Source organism: Saccostrea cucullata, unplaced genomic scaffold, assembly GCF_032062105.1.
Source record: "Saccostrea cucullata isolate Sc308-1 unplaced genomic scaffold, CSIRO_AGI_Scuc_v1 ctg2679, whole genome shotgun sequence".
Classification (NCBI taxonomy): domain Eukaryota; kingdom Metazoa; phylum Mollusca; class Bivalvia; order Ostreida; family Ostreidae; genus Saccostrea; species Saccostrea cuccullata.
Genome location: NW_026926210.1, coordinates 75,001 through 95,000, shown reverse-complemented (window position 1 = coordinate 95,000; position 20,000 = coordinate 75,001). Strand labels below are relative to the sequence as shown.

Below are 20,000 nucleotides of genomic sequence, written 5' to 3'. Positions count from 1 at the left end.
TGGTTGAAAACCAAGGGAGTTATAGCTGTTTAAAGTTTCAGCCAATCAGATTGCAGCGCACATACATGCACGTGTATGCATGTGCATGGTGACCATATTTTCTTGTAGTAGTCCAGTATATCTATCTATGTTCCAAATCCCATCCTGTTTGGTTGAAAATCAAGGGAGTTGTAGCTATTTAAAGTTTCAGCCAATCAGATTGCAGCGCACGTGCATGCACGTGTTTTCATGATAATTTCTATATAGCATGCTGTAGGATATCCTAATGCATGGCTATGTTCAAAATTTCAAAGGATTTCGTCAAAAAACAAGAAAGATATTGAGACTTTCGTTTCAGCCAATCAGAGCATAGCACACGTGCATGCGCGTGAGATCTTGCTATTTTGACCATGTCATCTTGTCTATATTACTAATATATCCTTACATTATGAGTTTCAAAGCATTTCATCAAAAATTAAAAAAGTTACGCCTATATCAATGAAATCGGTCATTTTACGTGTTGCACGTGCGCGCTCTTGCAAGCACGTGCGCGCAAAATGACCTTTGTTCGGCAAATCTACATAACATGTCTACTAACCCTAAAAACATTTTACCTTAGTCGGATGTGTAGTTTACAAGATCACTCGCGGACAAAATTTTCCCAGGAAGAAAAATAATAAGAATAATAATAACTAGAAAAGATACTCGTTGCGAGCAACGAGAGGTCTTCCGTCCGATTCTGAAAAAAAAAAAACCGTAAAATCAAACTGAAAAAGTGATTTTAAAAAATCGGGCACACTGGGCATTGAAACCGGGTTGCCAGCGAATATCGCGAAATTGGTTTTTTCTCATCCGATGAGTAACACATTCGTGAAAAGACTTTAATGTTTCACTGGAAAAAGATCTATCGCCCTCCGACGGTCAATGAATCTAATACTATTTATGTTCAATAGCTTGATTTAATCCAAAAAAAAAATCATATTACCTTTAATAAACAATCTTTTAAAAATATTTTTCTTATTTTTGTCTTTTCTATTTATTTAAAATGTCACAAGCCTGCGTGGAAAAATAAACAATAGTCAAGTAAGTACTTTAGAATCATATAGTGAATGTTTTAGTCAGGCAAGTTTCTTGAAAAGCTATTACTTATAACCATGGTTTAGGATAAGTTTTCGGTGCTGGAACACAAAAGGTTGTATATATCGTATTTCCACTTGTAGTCATGTTGTATTTTACTTTGATATTCAGACTAAAGCAATTTTAATAGACGTTTGAGAAACTTCAGACTTAACCTATAATATTAAAAAAATGCAACGTAATTGCGAAGTGGCAATCCAACGAATCCTTTACATTTCATTGATCTTTATGGTAGAAGTTTTGTTCATCCAAACGCTCGGCTGACCTTCTAGACCCCGACTTGCCTAATGGCGGAGTTTACAGAGACGCCCGCCATCTTGGACCCGCTTCAGATTTTTAAATGCGAATATCTAGTGTGTGGATTGATCAATTCTAAAATAAATTATATATTAGGCCTTTCCAGTAGGGTCTTTATTAAAATTAATTATATCAAAGAAAAATATTGAAAAACAAAAAAAGTTGAAAAACTGCACATTTTAAATTCGCTTCCTGTAGCGACCGGAAGTACTGACGACACAAACGAAGGCAAAATTGCACATCTATAACTGATGCTCCACCAAGTCCAACAAGTCTCCAGTGAATATCTTGAGCCGTTTTCGAGAACATTCGAAGACAAAAATGCATTTTAAAATCAGGAAATTGCCCATAACTTGGCACTGGAACCGAATTTTCCAAAGAACGGAATTTTATATAAAATTCATATAATGAGCCCCAATTCCTGAAAATTTCATTGAAATCTACCGAATAGTTTACGAGAAATCGCCTGCACAAAATTTGGTCAGAAGAAAAAAGAATAATAATAATAAGAAACAATAGAATCACTAGAAGGTCTTCCGTGAAGACGGAAGACCTTAATAATAATAATAAGAAACAGAGTAAAAACAATATGTTCCCCAACTTCGTTTGGGGAACATAATTAGGATATATAAAAATAATTTTAATACAATTTTAAAATATTGATTGATATGTTCTGAAGAATTAAAAACAAAAAACTTGACAAAGAAAACTATATAAATGGAATTCCGAGGATTTATGATTTTTCCTGCTGAGGGTACAATTGAAATATTGTAAATTAAACAAAATCGAATCATGTCTAGTTTAAAACTAAAGTTGATAAACTACCACCCACTTTATGTTTAACAGGAAAAAGACATGACTAGAATTAGGGCATTTATGAAGATAGTCGTTATGTTTCAAGGAGTTCAAAAAAAGGTCAAGGGAACAATTATGGGAACTAGAAGAATGGAGAGTATATCAGTAAGTTCACTAACTACATGTATCAGATCAACAGACGACTTCTAGTCGTTCAGGAGACTGGAAAAACGGTAAATTGCAACTTCTAAATTATAAAAAAATTAATGGAAATAGATCAGATGATGCTTTTTAAAATTATATTTCTTCATATTATAAAGGGAATCGATCTGTATTAGAAATGCATATGAATGTTAAAAAAATTTAAAAACATTTAATGCAATGTGACTACAATCTGAATACTGAACGTTATTTTTTCCGCGGAGCAGGAAGATGTTAATGAAAGAACGGAACAATCCCTTACCGTATTCGAAGAGAGATTTGATGACAAAATAGAAAAGCTTTTCGATTATTTGACCTTAATTCACTTTATCCACGTCGATCCAGTGATTATGAAGATCTGTGTTTGCTGTGCTTTAGATTTGTTTTTGTTTAACCTGACCTTGAACTTTAATACTGATAATTATTTCCATATTTCATTCAGTAATGATGCTAAACTTTTTGAATCGTCTATAAAAACCACGATAGTTTTAAATTTACTAAATCCAGCGGAAAAAATTAATCTTTGATAAAAAAAACCCCCATTTTTTAAAGGACCTAATAACCCTTTTCCTAAAAAGAAGAAAACGAAATGATAAAATAAATAATATAAATAAATTTTAATGAATCTTTTCACTGCTGATGGGAAATCAGTTATACTGCAAGCATTCATCGGCTTATAATAATAACTCGGCACAAACACGCAGAATTTTTTGGCACGTTAAACAATCTAAATCATCAGTGCTGATATTCCTGGATTCATTATTAATGGCCTGTTCACAAAAATTTATTACTTGTTTCTAAAACGAGGTAAATTAATGACAAGCAAATTGATGAAACAAGAATATCAACAATGTCGTTTAAAGTCATCATTTCGCAAGTTCTATGTTCGACACAACGACCTTGTCAGCAGAAACAATTTATCATTCAGTCAAATGCTGACTGACGTTTTTCTTACTAATTGTTAGACCATTATTTATACACTGAATTGACGACAGATTTTCCGTTATATCCCGATCATGTCAAGGAGCACACTGTGGGTGTGACCAGTCAGCAGGGGATGCTCACTCCTCCATGGCTTCTGATCCCACCTCTTGTGTTTCGGAGGTCCGTGTGTGCTCTTCCCCGATTTTGTATTGTTTTGTGGACTTTGATATTAAATACTGTTCGTTATCTCCATATCCTTCTTGTAGGTTTTTGAGATAAAAAAAATGCTGGTTATCTTCGCTTAATCGGACTTGTATGTTATCTTTATTATGGACTTGTTCGAAGAAAGACATTGCTTTGCTGCTGTCTGTCGGTCGATCCACTTATAGTTTCTTTTCTTTTTTTCGCAGTGGTTGCTCATTCTGAAATGAAATTTGTTTTACCCTATGTAGATTTTTTCTTAAGAATATTTAGGTCAAGTTCTGTTTTGGGAATGATCCAGTATTTTTTCGACAGAGTTATGCCCCTTGGACTTAGATATTTGCAGTTTCCGTTTAGAGGTTAAAGCTACTGAAATTAAATTTGGTATACGGATTTCTCATAAGAATATCTAGGTCAACTTCTGGTTCGGGTATGATTGAACCTATGCCCTTGGACCTAGAAAAATTCTAATTATTTGATGTTTCAGTTCATTATCTTTGCAGAAGCTACACTTGCTGAAATGAAATTTGGTTTATAGACTTTTCATGAGAATATTTAGGTTAAGTTTGGCATAAGTGTTCGACAAACATTTCTTGATTTTTTTTTTTTTTTGGAAAGACGCACTATGAATCTTCATCCAATCTACATCTGTATTGGGATTGTTTGTTGGACGGCAGTCAATGCAGTCGACCCATCAACGATTACTGACAGCCTAAGCCTTGCAAATGACCTAGGGTCGTTCATTGAAAGCCAGGACTTCTCCAGGACTGCGTCAAAACTGATCTCCTCTGTGAGTCCGTACCTCGGGGTCATCGGATCCGTATTATCATTTATCTTCGGCTTCTTTGACACAGGTCCTTCTGCAGAACTTCAAGCCATTCAGAAACTATACGAAGACGTAACTGTCAGATTTGACCGCATAGATCACCAGTTTGCCACAATTTCCCGCCAAATTGACTGGGTAAACATTGAGGTACATTATGGTACGTACGAGAGCACGATTCACGTAGTAGGAGAAAAATATAAAGCAATGGCTGCCTCAAAAAGTCAAGCCGAGTATAATGCAAGGAAGCAATTGTTTTTCAACAGCTTTAAACAATACAATGAAGCTGGAGGGAAGATTTACGACGGGGTGATGGGTCAAAGTAATCTTTTTAACGGACCAATTTTCGATGAGGCGATCAACCATTTACAGTGGGATCGAAAGAAGACCCAGCAATTCATGCTAGGCGTTACAAAATTATTAATAGACGCAGCGGCAATTGAAATCGCTTATTATGAACTTTCAAATCCGTCTTTGTCTCCCTTTATTCAGCATGATTGGTTAGTAAAGTTTGAACATTTGAAAAAAACAATGACTGCAACCGATCACAAACTCATGACGCAGTACGGTGGTCAACTGGCCATAGATGTGGATAAATTTGTCACAAACCATGCACACTCCAGCAACTGTGATTTAACTAATCCGTTGCATGACGTACTAACACAAAAATACTACTGGCGTAATTGGCTTGTCGTAACTAGCGATCACAGCACAGATCATACAAAATACATGGTTCACGTTTGTCCTGGGATGGGGGGAACCATTAACCAGAAACACGGTAAAAACGTAGTGGTAGCGAGTGTCGACATAAATAAAGCCCACCTCACTACTGACCAACAGCACGTGGTCAATTACGTTCATACTTCACACACATTTCATATCATGCACGGAGGGAAACGAGCTATCGAGAAAAGAGTTGGTCATCGTAGAAATGATGCAAATGTAGCTTACGATACATTTCCAAAGTCTGCTCGTTTCTTTTGCAGTACCTATGGTTCAATTGGTGTGATAGACAATAGTTTGAACACCTGCTTAAGGTCGCCTTACCTTCACGTATTTCAAAGAGATGACCGCTGGTACAAAGTCTACGCTTTTGGATAAACTTTTTTTTAAACACAATGGAAAACAATTTTCACTACATGTGTAATAACTAACTCATGTACTTTCAAAATATATCATAATAAACACAAAATCTTGTATTTTACTTACGGTTCTTTTTTCATGTACAGTGGACCCTCAGATATCCGGACGCCAGATATCCGGATGCTTCAGTATCCGGACGATTTTTCATCGGAACAAAGTTTTTAAATGTTATTTTGTTTTATTTAACTAGTGATTCAGATATTTTTCCGGACAAATTGACTAACCAAAGCGTATAAATGAACACATAAAATGAACAAAGGATACACTTTGTCATAAAAAAAAATATATTTTGAAAACTCTAGGAGGTGTCTAATATACATGTAGCATATGAACATATCTGCATTAAAAGGACTGAGTTGAATTTTTTTTTAAAACTAATTATGAAAAATAATATTTCTAAGTAATCTGCACATATCTGATAAGAATACTTTTGAAATGCATAAAAGTTTATATCTTGAAAATATGCAATAAATACCACAGAGTCGGATACATCTGTTTGATATTTTACTTGAAAAAGACGTCAACCAAGCTGTATGATAAACGTGAATACTTTTTAATCGTCAACTTCTCTTAATCATTCATCACCTCAATACGTGTTCATGAATCAATATGATACACAAGAACATTCTCTACATATGAACAATTTCCTAGATAGATTTCAAAATTGACATAAATTTTACTTCAACATGAACATTAGCCTCTTAGTGTAACGTCATCATCTCGTCAATTGTATGGTCGATTCAATGACCTTGTCAGCAACTTCAATTTATAATGTCAAATGCTGACTGACAATTTTATACTATTTGTAAGGCCATTATAAACACTCTGGATTTTCCCTTTATTTTCCGATCTTGATAAGGAGCACAAGCGGATTTGAAAGTTCGACAGGGGATGATCATTCCTCAGTTGCATTTGATCCCACCTCTAGATGATTTTAGAGATCCGTGTTTGATCTGATCAATTGTGTATTGTTTAGTGGACCTTTGTACTTGATAACTGTTCTTTAGTCCATATATTTACAATTCCATGTCTTTGTTTGAGATAAAAGTACAAATAGTAGATATGTTATTGCTCTATCAGTGTACTTTGTTCATCGATAGACGCGGTTAAATAAAATCACGTGCAGGGCGGGACAAATAGACACAAGAAGCGGGGCTTCTAGCACGTGGATTTGTAAATATAAGGAATAACTGTCAGATTTTTCGATTTCATGACGATGATCAATTGATTGGCTTGCGTGAAAATTTTATGCATTCACCGTTTAGGCCATAATAAAAATATTCCTAGATTCTCATCCCCGCCCGCCCCGATTTTATACCCCCGCCTCGATTTTTTTTTCTGTTTTTCTTCGTCTTAATTCTGATCGGGATCGGTATTCATCTACCATTCTACTTTCATTTTAAATCCCGCGAAAGTCGACATGATTTTGACAGTTGAAAAGATGGTAATTGCTGTAATACATAAGTATATATTTTAAACAAGTGTCATTGGTTGAAAAAGATTGGTGATGATGTGAAGTAAGAGATAATTGAACCTTTACTATGACTTTTATTCGGGTATTGTACATAAAATTACACCGATTGACCAGGTCAATAAAAAAATCTGCAAACCTGAAAAAATATAAAATATGAAATGAAAGCCGCCCGCCTCAATTTTTAAAAAAATTCGGATGAGAATCTAGCAATTTATTTATTATGGCCTTATGCAAATTATCACCCAAGTCAATCGATTGATCACATCATGTAATCGAAAAATATGACAGGTATTGCTTAATTACTTGTTGGCAACAATTGTTTTTTTCATAATTATAAAAACAATTATAAAATCCAATTATAGACCCTTTTCTTATGACATATTTTGCCTAGGAGTTATTCCCCTTAGCCGCCATCTTGTATGGCAAAGTGATAATTTCACCCCTTTGAGCAACCAATTTTAATCATGCATGCAAAAAATATATGGGGGAAAATATTTACAATTTTTAAAGTAGGGCATTTATGAAGATAGTCGTTATGTTTCAAGGAGTGCAAAACAAGATCAAGGGAACAATTATGTGAACTTCAAGAATTTAATGGAGTGTATATCAGTAAAACCGAGGCCCCGTGTCGCAGCAGGTGTGGCACGATAAAGATCCCTCCCTGCTCAAAGGCCATAAGTGCCGAGCATACGCCTAAATTTGCAGCCCTTCACCGGCGATGGTGACGTCTCCATATTAGTGATATATTCTGGAGAGGGACGTTAAACAGTAAACAAGCAATCAATCAGTAAGTTCACTAACTACATGTAACAGATTAACAAACGGCTTCTATTCGTTCAGGAGACTGGAAAAACGGTAAATTGCAACTATGATTCTAAATCATGGAAATAGATCAGTTTATTCAATAAAAATTATCTGATTTTTTTTTTAATGTTTCTTCACATTCTGAGTAGAAGTACATTGTAATTGATATGTATTAGAAATGCACATAAATAGAAATTTTTAAGAAGTAAAATTGGTTTAAAACCTTTCTAGAATACTAAATTCATTTACCGCGGAAAAGAAACATAGGTAATCAGAGATTACAGAGCTCACCTCAACGAATGTTGTCTTTAAGTAAGGCAAGTTAAGTCACACAATTAACTAACAAAAAGTGTACATTCAAAAATGCAAAATTTATGCAATTTTGATACTTTGGAATATACCTATATAAAAACTTAAAACTAGTTCTTCATCATGAAAATGTCATTAAAATCCAGTATCTGAAGCAAGATTGAGAGTTTTCATCCCTTGATGCATCATTTGTGCAACTTTGGTTTATATAAGCCTTATAGTTTCTTGGTGATAGACCTGTATATATAACTTTTACGAGGTCTATTATCTGGAAAATGTATGTCGAATTCAGCATCTGAAGCAAGTCCATTAGTGTGCATACTAAGATGTATCATCCATGCAAGTTTGTTCAACATAGAGCTCAAAGTTACTTGGAAATGAAACCTGTATAAAAAAACTAACCTTTTCACTAATCCGGAAAATGTTGGCCATACCTTTTATCAGATTCAGCTTCTGAAGTCAGCCTAGTAGAATGCACCCTTAGATGTACCATCCATGCAAGTTTGGTCATTATAGGGCTCAAAGTTACTTGGAAATGAATCCTGCACCATAAACTTTAACCTGTTCACTCAACTGGAAAATGTAGGTCAGATTCAGCATCCGAAGCAAGTTTGGTGGTATGCATCCTAAGATGTACCATCCAGGCAAGTTTAGTCATTATATGGTTCATAGTACCTTGGAAATGAAACCTGCACCAAAAATTTTAACCTGTTCACTCAACCGGAAAATGTAGGTCAGATTCAGCATCCGAAGCAATACTAGTAGTATGCATCCTAAGATGTACCATCCATGCAAGTTTGGTCATTATGTCTTTTGATGTAACTTGGAAATGAAACCTTTTTGACCAAAAACTTTAACCTGTTCACTCAACCGGAAAATGTAGGTCAGATTCAGCATCCGAAGCAAGTCTAGTAGAATGCATCCTAAGATGTACCATCCATGCAAGTTTGGTCATTATATGTATTAGCTTTTTAAGATAAAATTGTTTAAAACCTTTCGAAATGAAACCTGCACCAAAAACTTTAACCTGTTCACTCAACCGGAAAATGTAGGTCAGATTCAGCATCCGAAGCAAGTCTGGTACACAATTAACCATCCTAAGATTACCATCCATGTAAGTTTGGTCAACATAGGGCTTATAGTTACTCGGAAATGAGACCTATACCAAAAACTGCACCAAAAATGTTAACCTGCACCAAAAACATTAACATGGTCATTTCTTTGCTGAAATTGCAGCATCTGAAACTTTGACTGGTACAGTGAAACACATTAGAAACATCTTCCATGCATGTCTATTCAATATAGGACAAAGAAGTACTTGAAAAGAAAACTGCTCCAAAAAACTTAACCTTAACCCGGGACGCCAACGCCGACACCGACGCCGAGGGTATCACATAAGCTCCCCCCAACTTCGTTGAGGTGAGCTAAAAATGTAAAATACTATAACGAAACAATCCCTTTCCTAATGGAAGAGGAATTTGATAATATAATACCAAATTTTCAATAATTTTACCTTTACTACTAAAATAAATTAACATTGTCAACGTATTAATAGTATTCGAGGTCAATGTTTTGTCTGCTTTCGATTTGTACTGTCTAAATAGACCTTGAACTTAAATACTATTAATTATTTCCATAGCTCATTCAATGACGCTGCAAGACATCATGAATTGTTTATAAAAACCACTATAGATTTGTATTTATTAAATCCAGCGGCACGAATAAATCTTCTTAAAAAACCTTTTCAGAGGACGTAAAAATACCCTTTTCATCAAAAAGAAAATAAAATGAAAAGGTTAATCATATAAGTAGCCACGTAGCATCGTTTTTGAAAGTGGGGGGGCCAAGCAGAGAATTTTTTTTTTTACTTACCTGAAAAAGTTGACAAGCAAAAAAAAAAAAGAAAAAGAAAAAAAAACGAAAATTAAAAGTTTGCCAAACTCCAAAATCCTATTTCGTTGGGGGGGGGGGGGGGGGGTGTTCAATGAACATTTACTATAGTAAAGGTAATGTTGGGGGAAAAAGTGGGGGGGGGGTATTAAAATAAATCCGTTCATCGGTTACTGGAAATCAGTTATACTGCAAGCATTCATTAGCTTATAATAACAATTCGAAATGCTGGCACAAACTAGCATAAATTTGGGCAAGTTAAGGTAAAACGACACATTCCTACAATTTATATTTTGTAAAGAACTTTATTCGGTAATAACCAATATTTGCCCCCAAAATCAAACTTTGATGGAGGTATATTTAATTAAGTTCTTAAATAGGGGGGTATGTGTTGACTTCAAAGCACTGAATATTTTCATAAGTAATGACGTCATATGTACGTAATGATGTCACAAACATGACGTAAATTTCAGTTTTTAATGAATTCTACAGAAAAATTTACATATTTCGTCGATATTTTGAGTAAAAGTCACCGAGCGCATGTGTGTTCAGGATCAATAATTTGATGTAATGTGTAGAATGATAATATCAATGAAATATGTAAATATTAATCCTGAACAAACATGCGCTCTATAAATTTAAAAGCTAAAATTGTTGAAATTTTGTCCATTTTGTCCTCTTTCTGAAAAAATTTCTAAAATTGGACTAGTTTGTGACGTCATAAAAACAAAAATTGTGAATAAACTGCTTTGAAACTAAAATACGTTCTGTTAATTTATATTTCTCATATAATTTATTGAATTCAGCACATTTCATGAAGTTTTCAAAATGTAACTTTTGTGGGGGCAAGTATATGCAATATACCGCATATAGTTCTTTTCATTATGTATGAAGATATTAAAAATTATAGTTAATTTTTGATTTCTTAACAAGTCTCTAATTGTCTTAAAAAATCACATACCTAAATAGTGATTTTAACAAATTAAGTGCTAAAGTATTTTGCTAAAAGGATTATATAAGAAACATCATCCTCTGCTATCTTGGGCAAATGCCTGGTAAAGTACCTCAATTTTTAGCTCTACTGGCCAGAGACCAGAAGAGCTTATGCAATAGTAATTCGTCCGTCGTCCGTCCGTCTGTCTGTCTGTAAACAATTTTTCCAAATGCTATTCCTCCTACAGATTTGGTCTGATTTCAATATAACTTGGCACACAGGTAGACTATACTAAGATAGATAATTCTGTGTATCGGCTTTTGATTTCGATGAACCGTGTTGCCATTGTTACTAAAAATAGAAATTTCTGTGAAATGCTTTCAAAATGCTATTCCTCCTGCAGTTTTGGTTTGATTTCATTATAACTTGGCACACAAGTAGACCACACTAATGTGCCCATATACTTTACAGTGGATATGAATGATTTGATTCAGAAATGTATTTGTTCTGTGCATCTTTTTCTCATAGTCAGTAGCTACATGCACATACCTAGAGCATAACACCTTCGGAAAAAATGAGCACAAATATTTTAAAGTTATAATTTGCCAGTCCATTTTGTAGAGTATTTGTGTTTCTGTGATGTGGCCCTCCAAAACATTTACAGTTTTATTAAGTTGAAACGTATACTCAGTAATTAAATAAAACCAGCTGCGTGTAAAAATAAATAAAAGGAATATATGCATGTACAGAAATAGCTTTTATTTTGCTAAAACTGAATACAAAATACATATATTCTTACAGTCCTTTGAAAATAAATTTATTATCAGGACTATGGATAGACCTAGTTCTCAGGCTGACTGTAAGATAACAAGTATTTCGTTTCTTAATAAAATCCTATGCTGAGTAAACTGTTTTTTATTATTAATATTTAGGAATATAAATTTGTCATTTTATTTTATTTGAGATCTGCAGGTAAAATACCGGTAAAATATTAAAGCTTATACATGGGGGTTAGTAAGAGTTCACTTTCAAGCGCAGGCCTTCCAGAGCAAGTTGTGTTTATGGTCATGGACGCTAGGCAGATACAGGGAGCAATTTCTTTCAAGAAGGTAATCGAGGTATGTCGCGTCAGAGTCGGAATTCTTAGACATTCTAAAAGATATGGTTGACAGTCGTTTGACTATTTTCCAACAAATTTCAACATTCCAAATCAGCAAAATTGAAGTAAATCTTGAGGAAAATTATTTTTTCCGTAAAGAAGGAAATGAGAATCAAAATAAGCATGATGCGAAAGTTCTCACCAAACTGAAGGAGGCCAGGTAGCTTTTGAACAGCGACGACGCAGTGGAGTCCCCCATCAGTAGTATCAATAAAGGTATAGAGTTGGTTAAGAATCATCAAAAAGTCATTAAATTTGCAGATCGTCGCAGCTTGGTTGAAAAGTGGTTCAAGAATATTAAGCCACCCGATGGCAGACGATGTACAAAAGATGTACAGAGCGTAGATGACGACAGAGAGGAAGGAAGAGATCTAGATTCGAGCCTTATCAAAAGAGACCGGCAACTGTCAATCGCATGGAGACTGACGAGATGTCAACGGGCAGTGGAAAACCCGGCTGGGGGGGGGGGGGGCACTGGAGACGGGATTGCATCAAGACAGATGACGTCAAACATGATAAAATTGATTTCCCATTGTGGCCCCACCCTACCCCATGGGGTCATGATTTGAACAATTGAGAATCTACACTACCCCAGGATGCTTCCATATACGTTTCAGCTTTTCTGGCCCAGTGGTTCTTGAGAAGATTTTTTAATGAACCCATCCTATTTTTATCTTTTCTTGATTATCTCCCCTTGTGAGAGGACCTGGCCCTTCATTTTGACAATGTAACTTCCCCTTTACCCAAAAATGCTTTGTACCAAGTTTGGTCAAAATTGGTCCAGTGGTTCATGAGAAGTCGAAAATGTGAAAAATTTACAGACCGACGGACGGACAAAATGTGATCAGAAAAGCTCACTTGAGCCTTCGGCTCAGGTGAGCTAAAACCCTTCTCAAGAACCACTGTGACTGGAAATATGAAACATACAGTGCAGGGAAATAATTTTGTTACATAAACCAGCATCAGGATCAGCATAAGTAGGATCAGGATAGAGCTAGCATCAGCATCAGCATTTAAAAAAACAGCATTACCTTGATCAGCATCAGCAAGCAAAGGATAGAACTAGCATTGACCTATTTTAAAACCAGCATTGACCTACTTAAAATCAGGATTATCCTGGTTTACTAAAACTACAGATTTGATTTTCACAAAACGAAACCGCAAATAGACATTCCTATTTCAGTCGGAAATAAATACAAAGAATGTATTTCTTGCTGACAAATTGGCCAGTATAATCCTAAGATTATTATTAAATTAATTCAATAGCAATAACCCCGTGATATTTTCAAATCTGAATCAGCTGATCACCAAACGCTATGGAGTCTACTGGTGAGGTCACGCCACGGATTGATGATATTGAGATCGGTGATAAAGGGGTAAGTAGTTAGGCTTGCACATGAAAAATCAGTTAAACAATATAATAAAAGTATGATATTGTGAGTATGACTAATTACTACAAAATTTCATTGGGTTTTATGGGCATACACATGCTACGAAGTTTTTCAATCCGAATTTCCTCTAAATTTACGGAAGTCAGAAATAAAAGTCGCGGTGCATTGGACGAGATTATCTGCAAGCAATTTATAATAGACTGAGGTGTAATGAACAGAACGTAATAATTAATCCAGTGCAATAGTTGATTTTATGTTAATGAATCTGGTGTAAATATTTTTTAATTCGAAATTTCTTAAACTTTATAAAAACTTGTGCAGAAAAATTTGTGTATGTACAAAAAATCATTTTGAAATAACTTAAATAATTATGATATATAGGAGAGAGGATCTGTGCTTGAAAATATGCATACATTTATTTTAAAACTTTTTCACTGCTTATTCTTTTCCTTGTTTGATGAATAGAATGTTCATAGTGGAAAATTTTGTATACCAAAGTAGTTTATATGTCCTTAGCTGCAGATCTGTAGCTCTCCGAAAAAAAAAATATATTGATAGACTGGAGAGCTACAGTGCCACCCATTGAAAAAACTGTATATTTATTGCGCACAAAAAATTGTGCTCGGTTCTTGATTAATTTTTAATTCTTCCAAATTCGTACCTCAATTGCAAAAAAGGAAAGATTTTTAAAAATTTCTTTATCCTCAATCAAGTACTCTAGTAGTTGACATCTGTCAATGAAGCGTATTTGACCGAATTATCTTTGAAACCAAAATGGCAGTATAAATAAGCGAAATGTTCGATGACTACAATATCAGGGTCAGGCGGACTATTAACAACAATTATGAGGAATGTTTGGTTGTGGAAACAGCGAAAGAATATGTTAGGAACACATGGTTAGTAATATGTTGAGATTACAGTTTTAAAAACATGGAGAAATAAATTGAGAACCAAGCGCTCTTTTTTGTGCGCAATAAATATACAGTTTTTTCAATGGGTGGCACAGTATATCTCTCCGGTCTATCAATATATTTTTTTTCGGAGAGCTACAGATCTGCAGCTAGTATGTCCTGTATGTAGAATTTATTTTTTAAATGTACTTGAATCCATTTATAAATACCCTTGAAAATAAGATCTCAATTCAATTAAATACACAAACTTTAATCAATAGGAAGTCAATATAATTATATATGCTATAAATAATTATTTGTGTTTTTCCCAAAATAAAATTGTGAGAGATTAAAAAAAAAAAATAATAATATTAAGGTGATCAATCATCAATGAATAAATCTTGTCTTCTTTGTACTTTTATAGAAATGGAGTGCTATGAACAGTCCACAGTTTTGTTGCTTCATCACCGCACACAAGAATCTAGATCTAATTCATTCATGAAGATGCCAACACGTTCCGGTGAAGGGCTGCATATTTTAACCTGTACTCAGCACTAAAGCCTTTGAAAAGTGAGAGATCTTTTTCGTACCAACACCTAAATGAACTGCGACACTGGAACTCGGTTTATATGGTTTCATTCATAGGACCGGACAATCTACATGCAGTGATGTCGGAGACTGATGATTCAAACAAAATTCTGCTTTTTAAAAAAGACAAGAGTTCTTCATTCCTAAAAGTAGAGGGCAAGGACAGTAGAGGACATGAACAGTATGATGTAATGGTGGATTTATAACTTAAAATGAAAAAAATTCTAGAAAGTGAATTTGTTGAAAGAAATTAACTACTGGTGATAAAGAAAAAAAAACTTCATTTGTTCATGCGAACACCATGATTCTATTTATTTATTTATTTATTTGACTTTATTGACATAATATAATATAAGTGGAAAAGAGTGAATATGGGACATGAATTGTAAAACTATTAATCTAATAATTCCATGATTACACTATTTCATAAAATTCTACAAGATGTTATGGGACACTTTGTAATTTTATTTATATTATAATTTCATTGGTTAACTAAAATGGCACTGACTATAAATAAATTGTAATTTTTAGACACTGGAAATTTTGTTTTTATTGTTTCCATGAAGTTAAAATTTTACATGTGTACTTTGTTGTTCTACAACAAACATAAAATAATCTTTATTTTGTCTCCTTCTTCAAATATATTGTGCCCTAATACAGCACTATTAGTTTCTATTAAAGGAGTGGTAGAAGAAAAATTTGGTAAAGATGATATAAGATTTTGCTAAATTTTCAGAAAATGAACATTTTACCAAGGCGGTTAAGACAGAACAGAAAAACTGATAGAAAATGTTACTGTAAATTTCTTGTTTAGTTTTCATTTTTAAAATTGCGAAATTTGTTTTGTACGGTACTTAATTAACGGTTTTAATTTCACATGTATATCATCAAGATGAAAAGAATTATCTGGCTAGCAGCAAACTCTTAATATATGGTTCACTAGAGCATGTATAAATATTGGATGATTTAAACTACTGGCTTAAACAATTAGGAAAATGTATTTATTACACTGTCTAGTATCATGATATAAGGGAAGAAATATCTACACAGTAAAACATGGTTATAACGAACATGCTATAAGGCCAAAAGAAAATGTACTCTTGTTTCCTGTCCCCTGACCAAAAAAATTAGGGTAGGTAGGTTAGGGAAAAAAAATTATTTTGGGAAAAAATGTTATTTTCAAAACTCAATGAATGCAGAACTGCCAGAACATATAGTATGTAATAACAAGAAAGTTTGTTATTAAAGATTTATAAAGTAAAGGTATCCTGTACACTTATGATGTATTAGTTCTGTAAATGTTGTTGGTCAACTTTAGTACTTTAGGAAAATAGTAACCCAAAAAATGAAAATGTAATAAAAACTTTTAGGGTCGAAGGGTAAAATGTAGGGTAGGATGGGTGACAGGAAACAAGAGTATTTTTTATTTCAGCCTAATTAATTCATGCTGATGATGGAGTCATTTTCATTCCCCGCGTACTGGTTTTAAAATCCTATGGATAATGAACAAAATTTTAAAATGTCGAAAAGTGTGTTTCCCAGGCATTTAAAATACTACAAGCTTATTTTTCTGTGTATTTAAATGATTTACTTCAGTCTAAAATACCCTACATAACAATGTGTTACCCCCACATTCAGTCTATTATTGCAGATTTTAAATATGGAATTTTGCAATTAAAAATTTAAATGAATTGAATCCAAATAAAGAAATGTTTTTATTTAAATTCAAAATATTAAGAATTAAATGAATCAGGACACACCGGTATTACTATTTTTGTCATTACAATTCATTAATCTTGGCACATCAGTGAAAATTTTACCAGTCATCAATAAGTGTTTGATATTCTTTTTCAAGTGATCTAAAAAATCTATTTTTAGAGTATTCATGAAAATGCAATTAAGAATTATATATGCTTCATTCAGCTTCAATAAGAACACTACATGTAACAGAAATATTGCCTATTTACATGGAATGTTGGTGTCCTCAAAAATAAAATATCAGGGGCAGTATTTTTTTAAAAAATGTATATACTAAAAATACAACTTGGACAGAATATCATATATAAACATGTACTGTATACAGGGTTATTTTCACCCCCGTGTTATTTTCGCCCTTTTGAACATGCAAAAATTTTCCCCCGTTTTAAATTCGCCCAAGTCATACTTCTGTTTAAAAATTTGAATTTGCCCCGTTTTAAATTCACCGAATCAAGGATAGGGCGAAAATAAAACGGGGGAGAAAATTTCCCTGTATACAGTATCTCTCAATTAGTACATTATACTTAAAACAAACATCACACTATTGTAAAATATATGTTTTCATTTATTCTATAAAATCAATTTATATATGGACAATCATCATGAACAGTTGTAAGATTGTACAAAAGAGCAGGGATGCATTTCTATTTACATACATCTCATATCTAATTATGTACAATACACAAATCACTTGAAATCCACTTTAAACTTTAAATTCTGTCCATTTCATTTTTGATCTAAGTGGGAGATAACTTTAAAATGTATATATGTATGTCATCAATGGATTTGGCGCACATCATCACAACGGTTTTAATGCCACTGTCTGATTAATAGAAGTTCCTGGCTTGAATTTTCACTATTTTAACAGATAGAATTTCATCAGCTGGATTTAGGTCCAAAGAGAAGACCAGCATACTTTAATCCTGGAGGAATTTCTGCTTTGTTTACTCTGTCATGGGCCTGAAAAATATGAAACATTAATTAGGTTATAATTTCAAAAAATGCCAAATATTAAAAAACAATGCTATAAATAGTTAATACAGTTTTAACTACAGTTGTTAACTTTTAAAACAGTGAGTAATGTGTACATCACACAAATATACAAAATACAAACTTAGGAGGAAATTATTTAATTTTACACATTTAGAGCAATTAATTTTTTTTTTACAGGTAAAAGAAAATAAATTGTCACTCAGACTACTAAAACTTTAAAGTACTTATGCTATGAAATAGGGGCACAATGACAATAAGTAACTTTACAAATTGAACATAATTTGGCTATTTAATATCAAAGTAATGATCACAGTTTCAAACACTCATCTTTTCTCTTTAAACTCCAGTAAAATTTAAAAGGAGCCATTGAGGCTGAAATGATTAATCGATAATAAAGATTAAGTACACGTATATCGATCAATATGTATGTAAAAATATTTATATATCGCAAAAAGAATAAGGCATTTTTTTTATTTATACTTATATTTTGTGTTAATTATATACGATAAACATATTTTAAAATCAAAATTTTTATATAAAAATACACACCAGTAATAATTCTCACCACTTATATAAAATAATTTTGTTTTACAGCAGATATACCATGTGTACAGCTTAGTCTTTTAAATCAAATGAAAATTATTCATAAATAATTGTAAAGAAATGGTTTGTTCTTAAAATTTTTATGCCCCCGGATTGATAGATCTGAGGCGTATATTGTTTATGTCCTGTCTGTTTATCTGTTCAGCTGTTTATCTGTCTGTCTATTGTCAATTTGAACATTCGCCATAACTTTTTAACTCTGAGAGGTAGAGACTTGATATTTGGCATGCGTACTCAACTTAAAAAGACACCAACTTCAATGACCTTGTGACCTTGACTGTGACCTACATGCTTGAAATAGTTCTTTCGAACTTTTACCATAACTTTTGAATCATAAGAGATGGAGACTTCATATTCAGTATGCATATTCCACTAATAATTTTATAAAGTTCTTTCAAATGACTTTGAGATCAATGACCTTATGACCTAGACTGTGACCTATATGCTAAAACAGTTTTTTTTTAACTTTGTTACCGCCGGCCGCACAGTGTTTCACAAACAGATCTTGTTCAATACAAAAAAAGACTTCCTGATCAACATGACTAATTCAAATATTTGATACATATTGACATTGTATTGTAGCTCAAATATCAGGATAGATACATATCTGCCTTCTGAAAAAATTATATATCTGTTTAAAGCCTTAAGTACAATCTAGATTCCACTCGTAAACCAGACATACGTTTGAGTGGACTTGGTTATCAGTCGGTCAGGTTATATATGTGTTGTAAGCATGAAGCTCTCCTGCTCTTGGCCGCTTGATCAAAAAATTTCCTAATCTTTATCTTGATGCCTCAATCTTTATTGTGACGTCATATGACATTGTAAGTGAACATGGGTTTCTTTCCATCCCAATTGAAATGAACAATTTACATTCATTCAACAGTGTTTCTTACACTGCGACTGGGTATCATGTATATAGAATGTTCTATCGTTAAAATGATATTGTCCTCGGTCCCGGTTTAACGATAGAATTCGTTCCGTGTATTCGTAATGTAGCAGAAAGGAACACGGGCGATAACTCGCATAGTGCAGTTACTAGGAACAATCTAGAGAGTTCCGAATGTAAACATGGCAGGTAATTTGAATCGGGAGAAAAATGTTGAGAAAATTAATTGGATTTTCGTATTTATATGGATTATTTTTTTGGGATAAAAGGCATAAGCAATCTCAAGAAGGTTTGTTTTGATTATTTTGGTAGTTATTCCCAATGCAAATCATTTTATATTCTTCAAAATCGTTTCGGAGCGGATCCGCTCCGATTTGCTACATTGCAAGTATATGGGACGTATTCTAACTGTGGTGAGGGTCCGTACCGAGACACAGTTAGAATAGATCATTCTAACTAGGTATCATGATCAAAGTAAAATATCTTACTTTGCTTTATTTGCAAATGGTCAATATTTTAATGAGCTACAAAATATTAATGATCGAGCTACAAAATATTCTTTCTCATTTGACCACGGTCAGAATGGGAGAAGGTTGTACATTTTGGCCGTGGTTGCAACAATGGGTTATGTATAATTTGACTTGATACTTTGTGGATTAACTACAGAATACTGCATCTGCAGATTCTAAATTTAAAAAAAATATATTCATTTATTTTTTATTCAATTGTAAAAATTGACCTTTAAAATCACATGGTTTTAACATGTTGGAATGCCTTAATCGCTCAGAATTTTGAGTTTTTATTTTTTTTGTAACACT

General features: G+C 33.4%; 1 protein-coding gene and 1 long non-coding RNA gene across 3 annotated transcripts in view; one reads left to right on the top strand and one right to left on the bottom strand.

The window, feature by feature from the left end:
- LOC134271096 (uncharacterized) overlaps positions 1–5,512 on the top strand; it is a 23,411-nt gene extending 17,899 nt beyond the window's left edge. Inside the window, exons 1-2 of one of the 2 annotated variants that reach the window (XM_062753349.1) lie at positions 2,376–2,441; positions 4,153–5,512. In XM_062753349.1, coding sequence (XP_062609333.1) covers positions 4,160–5,458 — 1,299 coding nt within the window. In that variant the 5' untranslated portion in view covers positions 2,376–2,441; positions 4,153–4,159 and the 3' untranslated portion in view covers positions 5,459–5,512. Of the gene's footprint in view, positions 1–2,375; positions 2,442–4,152 lie in introns of those variants that run through there. The other variant, XM_062753350.1, reaches the window with a different exon arrangement.
- An 11,729-nt stretch (positions 5,513–17,241) lies between these two features.
- The window catches only part of LOC134271095 (uncharacterized), a 3,159-nt gene continuing 400 nt past the window's right edge, over positions 17,242–20,000 (bottom strand). Inside the window, exon 2 of the long non-coding RNA XR_009992957.1 lies at positions 17,242–17,657. This is a non-coding gene — a long non-coding RNA (uncharacterized LOC134271095). The remainder of the gene's footprint in view (positions 17,658–20,000) is intronic.